The sequence below is a fragment of the Manihot esculenta genome, chromosome 4, assembly GCF_001659605.2.
Source record: "Manihot esculenta cultivar AM560-2 chromosome 4, M.esculenta_v8, whole genome shotgun sequence".
In the NCBI taxonomy this organism is placed as follows: domain Eukaryota; kingdom Viridiplantae; phylum Streptophyta; class Magnoliopsida; order Malpighiales; family Euphorbiaceae; genus Manihot; species Manihot esculenta.
Window position 1 is genome coordinate 12,606,873 of NC_035164.2, and position 7,914 is coordinate 12,614,786.

The 7,914-nt window shown below is 32.8% G+C and overlaps 2 protein-coding genes across 2 annotated transcripts; both read left to right on the forward strand.

The window, feature by feature from the left end:
- Positions 1–1,053: 1,053 nt before the first annotated feature.
- Positions 1,054–4,018, forward strand: LOC122723418. Its single transcript, XM_043955537.1, has 2 exons — positions 1,054–3,615; positions 3,688–4,018. Exons 1-2 carry the CDS (start codon positions 1,334–1,336, stop codon positions 4,007–4,009), a joined length of 2,604 nt encoding a protein of 867 aa, XP_043811472.1. The 5' UTR covers positions 1,054–1,333; the 3' UTR covers positions 4,010–4,018.
- An 11-nt stretch (positions 4,019–4,029) lies between these two features.
- On the forward strand, positions 4,030–6,161 carry LOC122723420. The gene is made up of 6 exons (XM_043955539.1): positions 4,030–4,314; positions 4,400–4,711; positions 4,801–4,927; positions 5,001–5,294; positions 5,403–5,507; positions 5,587–6,161. The coding sequence occupies exons 2-6, from the start codon at positions 4,401–4,403 to the stop codon at positions 6,061–6,063; spliced, it is 1,314 nt and encodes a 437-aa protein (XP_043811474.1). The 5' UTR covers positions 4,030–4,314; position 4,400; the 3' UTR covers positions 6,064–6,161.
- Positions 6,162–7,914: the final 1,753 nt, after the last annotated feature.

The window sequence follows — 7,914 nt, forward strand, 5'->3', positions numbered from 1 at the left end:
AGTCATGTTGCATTAAGCTCACAACTTGTATCAACTCTGCTAATGTTAGTAAAAGTTTTACTGTCTGTGGTATTATTTATTTATTTATTTTTGTACATGTTGAAAAGCGGCTGCTTCTACTGTACCATGGGTGTTCTTTTTTCAGCTTATTTTCAGTTCATAATCAGCATTTATGACACTTATTCAGGTGAAATGCTGTGGGTTCTTTTTTTGTTTATTTTTGTGCCTGTGTTTGTGCGAAAATTAGTTTACAAGTCCTTTTGGAGAAATTATTTACAAGCTCATTTATTGATGTTTTTGAGCACTTGATAATGTTATGCCAAATCTTGTAAGTCCTGAGGTTTCGCTAATATCCTATACTGTTTCTTCCTATTTTAAGATAGTTGTAGTGAGAGCTGAAATTTTATGGTGAATTGGACAAGTGCCTTAATTTATAGGTTCTTGAAAAAGGGAGGACAGTTCTTTTAATTACACCCAGCAAATAATAGATTGGGAGGTTGGTGATGTACACCTAACTAGGGATCCTCTATTTGCCAAATTCCTAATATTGTGGACATAATATATATATCAATCATCTAAGACTTTTCCCCTGCTTTTCTGCATTTTTTGTTAGGAAATGATTAAATGAACTATGCATGTGATGAGCTTTCTACTGCTCCTTATATCAGATACAGAGAAATTCTATACTGAAGTCCAGGAAAAAATACTTAAATTAATTTTAAAATTAAATTAAAATTAAATTAAATTAATTAATTTTAAAATTAAATGAAAATTAAATTAATTAATTTTAAAATTAAATTAAAATTAAATTAATTAATTTTAATACTTAAAATTAATTAAATTAAAATTAAATTAATACTTAAAATTTATACTTAAAATTAATTAAATTAATTAAATTAATACTTAAAATTAATACTTCAAATTTATACTTAAAATTAATACTTAAAATTAAATTAATACTTAAAATTAATACTTAAAATTAATACTTAAAATTAAATTAATACTTAAAATTAATATTTCAAATTAATACTTCAAATTAAATTAAAATTAATTAAATTAAAATTAAATTAATACTTAAAATTAATTAAATTAAATTAATACTACTTTTGGAGATTAGATTGGAGATTATTTTTAGTATCATTCATGGTAGTTTGTGGCTTATTTTGCTTTCTTTTCTCTCCTTATGATTCCTGTGGACTTTCCTTTGACTTGGGACTTAGTTGCTTTATTTACATAACCATTACTTTATTTATTAATATTTTTTTTAGATGAGGACATCCTTGTGACCAACTCTTCATTTATTGTTATACATTCTAGGTATAATAGGTACAATATGCATTCTGACAGAGGTTGGATGTATGCAAGACTAAAAGATGGTCTACTAAATCCTTTATTCCTTGAAGGATTAAATGAATTCATATCAGCTGCCAAACAGTTTCCAGACTGTTTGAATGGAGAACTTATTAGGTGTCCATGTAATCGATTTAAGTGCCAAAATCGCAGTTTTGAAGATGAGAGTACAGTTAGGTTTCATCTGATGAAATATGGGTTTGTTAGGGACTATTATGTATGGTATTTGCATGGAGAAATGCAAACCTACAATGAGGTCCACGGGAGAAGTAATGATTCGACTTACAACACTTGCAATGTGGAATATCAACATACTGAGTTCTCTAATGCTTATGAACAACTAGTTGTAGATGCAGCAGGACCGAGTTTCTCCCCATCAATTAGTAATGAGCCTCCAAATCAATCTACTCAGAGATTGTACGACATGTTGGCCGCTGTTAATCAGGAATTGTGGCCAGGTTGTGAAAATCATTCACAACTGTCAGCTGTGGCAAGGATATTGAATATCAAATCTGAACATCATTTGTCCGAACGTTGTTTTGACAATATTTGCCAATTCATCAAAGAGATTTTACCTACTGATAATTTGTTTACTGATAATTTCTACTCTACAAAGAAATTGCTTGAAGGCTTGGGATTACCAATTCAGAAGATTCATACTTGCTTAAATGGTTGTATGATTTATTGGGGTGAGGATAATGAATTGCTCAGGTGCAAGGTGTGTGATCATCCGAGGTACAAACGATTGCAAGTTAGCCAGAGCTCTAGTAAAACCCAAGTTGCTTATAGTAAAATGTATTACATGCCAATCACACCTAGACTACAAAGGTTGTACGCATCTAATGCTACAGCTAAGGATATGACTTGGCATGCAAATCATGGGACTAATGATGATTTAATGCATCATCCAGCTGATTCGCATGCATGGAAAGCTTTTGATAATAATTGGCCTCATTTCAGTGCTGAGAAACGTAATGTCCGTCTTGGACTGTGTACCGATGGTTTTCAACCCTTTGGACAATCTGGTCAGCAATATTCATCATGGCCTGTCATATTGACACCGTACAATTTACCCCCATGGTTATGCATGAAAGGTGAGTATATGTTTCTCACTATACTTGTCCCAGGGCCTAGAAATCCAAAAGATAAGTTGGATGTGTATTTGCAACCCCTAGTAACTGAGTTGAAAGATTTATGGGAGAATGGAGTTGAAACATATGATGCATTCAATAAAGAAAATTTCAACTTGCGAGCTGCTTTAATGTGGACTATAAGTGATTTTCCTGCTTATGCAATGTTATCTGGATGGAGCACTGCAGGACGAACTGCTTGTCCTTATTGCATGGAAGATAGTGATGCATTCACATTGACAAGAGGAGGTAAGCAATCATGGTTTGATAATCATCGCAAATTTTTACCTCCTAGCCATTCTTTTAGAAGAAACAAAACAGCTTTTAGGAAGAATGTATCTGTTACTAAGAAAGCTAAACCACCTATTTCCGGTGAAGAAATACTTAAACAGATTGATGAATTGGGGTTTAAGAGGGTTATAGATGAGGATGCATTTGAAATAAATTCCCGTCTATCAAAGCAATGCGGTTGGCGAAAAAGAAGCATCTTGTGGGATTTACCGTATTGGAAAACAAATTTGATTCGACACAATCTTGATGTAATGCACATTGAGAAAAATTTTTTTGAAAATATAATCAACACTGTAATGAGTGTTGAGGGAAAGACAAAGGATAATGCCAAGTCAAGGGCAGACCTAAATGTGATTTGTGATCGGCCAGAGTTGGAAATGGATCAAGTCACTAGGAGATATCCCAAAGCTTGTTATACTCTAGATAAGCAAAGTAAGCAAGTATTATGTGATTGGTTGAAAAATCTCAAGTTTCCCGATGGATATGTTTCCAATATGGGGCGATGTATTGATATGAAGAAGCTGAAGATGTTTGGTATGAAGAGTCATGATTGTCATGTCTTCATGCAGCGGATTATGCCAATTGCATTTCGTGAGTTGCTTCCATCAAATGTGTGGCAACCCTTAACAGAGTTGAGTAATTTTTTTAAGGAGTTAACATCTACCACTATAAGTGAGAGTGATATGTTGCGGTTGCATGGTGAAATTCCTTTAATCATATGCAAGCTTGAGCGTGTTTTCCCTCCAAGCTTCTTTGATTGTATGGAACACCTCCCTCTCCATCTAGCATATGAAGCATGGCTGGCAGGTCCAGTGCAATATCGATGGATGTATCCTTTTGAACGGTAAGTTCTTTTAACTTCACTTTAATTAAGTTATTTAATAATGTTTACTAATGTTGGTCATATATTTTATAGATATCTGCGACGGCTTAAGAATAATGTCAGAAATAAAGCTAGAGTCGAGGGATCAATATGTAATGCGTACCTAGTAGAAGAAGCAACTTCATTTTGTGCACATTACTTTGAATCGTATGTCCAAACTAGACATCGAAAAGTGCCAAGGAATGTTGATATTTCAGAAAGTACTGAAAATTATGAAGGCAATCTATCAATCTTCATGCAGTCCGGTCGACCAATAGGAAAAGGGACAACCAGATATCTTATGGAGGATGAGTATAAAGCAGCACAAGTGTACATATTATTAAATTGTCCAGAAGTGAAACCCTATATTGAGTAAGTTATCCTAGCCTAAAGCGAGATAAAATTGACTGGTGGGCTGCTATAAAAGTCAAAGCACGTTCTGTAATTCAACTTCCAACACAAGAAAATACACAACCTGCTGATGAACCATTTCAACAAGAGGAAATGGAACACACTGCCATAATTAGAGAAATTGATGATTCAACACAACAATTAAATGATCCAACTGGGGATGTTATTGAAATTGATGATGGTGAAGAAAATGATGAAGATGAAACTATAATAGCAACAGAAACAGATGATGATGATGATGATGACTTAGATGTAGATAGTGAATAGAAGGTATAACATAATTGATATCTATTTTTACTTTTAGTTATTAAATATGTTAACTACATCTTGATTTTTATAATGTAAATTTGTACAGGATGAGAGGACGAGGACGCGGATCTTCATCACGGGGTCGAGGAGACCATGGCAGGGGTAGTGTCCACACAACTGAATCAGAAAATGTCAATCAAGATTTGGTACAACACACTGCTTTGATTCCTAGACCAGACCAGGGTGAGAGATCCACACCGGGTGCTGCATCATCCACTCCTGCATCAGTGCACACATCTGCTACTGCCTCAGCACCCATAGGTTTGCCACCTATTGCATCTACGGCTACATCTGCATCTGCTTCTGGTAGTTGTGCACCTACAGGGCTCAGACCACATATTCACTTAGTAAATTCAGTGTGAGTAAAATTTATAAGTATTTTTAACTATGCATTTAATTTTTTTGCTTATTTCAAAATTATTTTGTTTGTCAATTATTCTTTTACAGCATGCAGCCTTCTGATCCGATTGCTAGGCGGATTACCTTGATCTTCAAGGAAAAGTTAGTAGCAGATGGATTTTGTTGGAAGAATGTACCAGAAGAGGTTAAAGAATTCTATTGGCAAGAATTTAAGGTAATACAAATTATATTGTACATGTAATTATTTTTACTGTGCATTATTTGTAGCTAAATGTGAGTAATTACAGAAACACTTCTTATGGGAGGAGGCAATAGAACAACTGATGAAGATAGCTTGGAGGAAGAAAGCTGCCGAGCGATATCGTAGCCTTATGTGTAGCGTAAGGAATGGGAAGGAGAAGAGACTATCACTGACAGAAGGAGTAATGGATGCATGGCAATTCGCTTGGGGAGCAACTGAGTATAAAGAGAAATGCAAAAAATTCTCAAATAACAGAAAGAGTGAAACAGGTGGGCAAGGTGCTGGCCCATCAAGACATTGTGGAGGATCCATATCTCAGTATAGGCATCAACAACAGATGGTACGTAATATTCATTCTCACTTAAATTTTTTCAAATACTTTAAATTTATCCAATTTATTGTGAATTTATATTGAAGCATGTTATTACTATTTATATTTTACTTGCAGCGCGAAAGACTAGGCAGAGATCCTCTACCTCATGAGTTATTTGAGGCTACGCATAAGAAGAAGGGTTCCTCAGAGTTTGTTGATGCACGCTCAAAGTCCATTCATGTGAGAAATTAAATAAATTTATAGTAAATTATTTGATTTGTAGTTTATACTGTTATATCACATGGTATTTTTTTTGAAGGATCGCTTTCTGACTTTGAAAGAGCAAGCATCACAGACAGATAATGACAGTAGTCAGGCATCCCGCGTTGATGAGGCTCAGTTATACTTTGAGGCAGTAGGTGGAGAGAAAAAAAGAAGGGTGTACGGTCTTGGATCACAGGCTTCAGTTTTCTTCCCAAACAAGACTTCTGCTAATACATCCTTCACATCAGCTCAGCAAAATCAGGATCTTCAAGATGAAATGGCTGATCTCAGACGCAAGCTACAGGAGCGTGAGGATAATGAACAAGCATTGATTGAGCAAAATGTGCGGATTACCTCTGAGCTCTCACAGGTGAAGGATTTACTTATGCAGCTTGTGAGTGAAAGACAAGGCAACCAGCCTTCAGCTCCCGGTGAGGGAACTTCTGCACAGCCTGCACAGCCTGCACAGCCTCCTTATCAAGCAGATGAAACAAATGATGAGGACGAGGACGAGAACACTACACATTTATAGTTTCTTTTTTCATTACACATATGTACTAGGATAATAAAGAATTTGTTAATTTTTTGAGTTTAAAATTGAACAGCTGGATGTTTGGATATATGTTTGATTTGATTTACATAATATATGATATTGGATTTGAGTTCATTCATGACATTTGGTTTTTACATGTTGTTATTGAGATGAGTTGTAATATGTGAGTGTATTTACAGGTTAGTTGTAATATGTGAGTGTATTTACAGGTTTGTCTGATTAGATTATATAATTTATAATATTTTATTATAATTTTATAAATAGTAACGGATTAGTAACGGATTAAGTTGTTACTGATATGTTAAAAATAGTAACGGATTAGTAACGGAAAAATCCGTTACTAAAATCAACAAAACGGAAACTAAATTTAGTAACGGAATTTCCGTTACTAATCCGTTACTAAATTAGTAACCGATTTGTAACGGAAAAATCCGTTACCAAAAAATTCCGTTACTAAAATCAACTAAACGGAAACCAAATTTAGTAACGGAATTTCCGTTACAAATCCGTTACTAATTTAGTAACGGACTATAAAATCCGTTACTAATGCATTAGCAACGAGGTTCACTGTAACGGAAAATTTCCGTTACAAATCCGTTACAAAATGGTTTTAGTAACGGATTTTTAATAATTAGTAACGGAAATTTCCGTTACTAATCCGGGAAATTTTTGTAGTGAAAATTTTAGGGTAAGCAAGACACTGTCATTTATTTTGGGCCTATTGTTTTTTTTAAATGTTCTTGACTTCAAACCTATTAAAGTCAACAATTAAAGTTTTATTTTAATTGAATATTTGAATAAATGATTACTAATAAATAACAATTTTATTTATAGTGTATGAGTATAATATTTTGGGATAGGAAAGGCACTATCGTTTATTTCGCGCCCTATCGTTTCTTTTTTAATGTTTATGACTTTAAACTAATTAAAGTAAACAATTAATGTTTTATTTTAATTGTATATTATAATAAATGAGTACTAATGAATAACAATTTTGCTTATACTCTATGACGATAATATTTTAGGGTACGTAAGGCACTGTTGTTTATTTTGCGCCCAATCGTTTCTTTTTTAATATTCTTGACTTTAAACTAATTAAACATGTTTTATTTTAATTGAATATTTGAAAAAATAATTGCTAATAATTATTATATTTTGTTTAAAATGTATGAGTACAATATTTTGGGGTAAGAAATGCAGAATTGTTTATTTTGCGACCATCATTTCCTTTCTAATGCTTAGGCACTGTTGTTTATTTTGCGCCCCATCCTTTCTTTTTTAATGTTCATGACTTCAAACTAATTAAAGTGAGCAATTAAACTTTTATTTTAATTGAACATTTAAATAAATGATTACTAATAGATAACAATTTTGCTTGTAATGTATGAGTATAATATTTTGGGGGTAAGAAATGCACTGTCGTTTATATTGCGCCCTATCGTTTCTTTTTTAATATTCTTAACTTACAACTAATTAAACAAGTTTTACTTTAATTGAATATTTAAATAAATAATTACTAATAATTATTATATTTTGTTTAAAATGTATGAGTATAATATTTTCGGGCAAGAAAGACACGGTTGTTTATTTTGCGACCATCATTTCCTTTTTAATAGTTAGGCACTGTCGTTTATTTTGAGCCCAGTCGTTTCTTTTTTAATGTTCTTTCACTTTAAACTAATTAAAGTAAACAATTAAAGTTTTATTTTAATTGAACATTTGAATAAATAATTACGAATAAATAACAATTTTATTTATAATATATAAGTATAATATTTTGGGCTAAGGAAGGCACTCTCGTTTATTTTGCACCCCATTATATCTTTTTTA

Excerpts from the sequence above, each read along its gene's own strand:
- LOC122723418 (XM_043955537.1), top strand. The coding sequence starts at position 1,334 with ATGCATTCTGACAGAGGTTGGATGTATGCAAGACTAAAAGATGGTCTA. Across the intron at positions 3,616-3,687 it reads TGGATGTATCCTTTTGAACG|ATATCTGCGACGGCTTAAGA; the intron begins GTAAGTTCTTTT and ends TATATTTTATAG.
- LOC122723420 (XM_043955539.1), top strand. The coding sequence starts at position 4,401 with ATGAGAGGACGAGGACGCGGATCTTCATCACGGGGTCGAGGAGACCAT. Across the intron at positions 5,295-5,402 it reads ATAGGCATCAACAACAGATG|CGCGAAAGACTAGGCAGAGA; the intron begins GTACGTAATATT and ends TTTTACTTGCAG. Across the intron at positions 5,508-5,586 it reads CACGCTCAAAGTCCATTCAT|GATCGCTTTCTGACTTTGAA; the intron begins GTGAGAAATTAA and ends TTTTTTTTGAAG.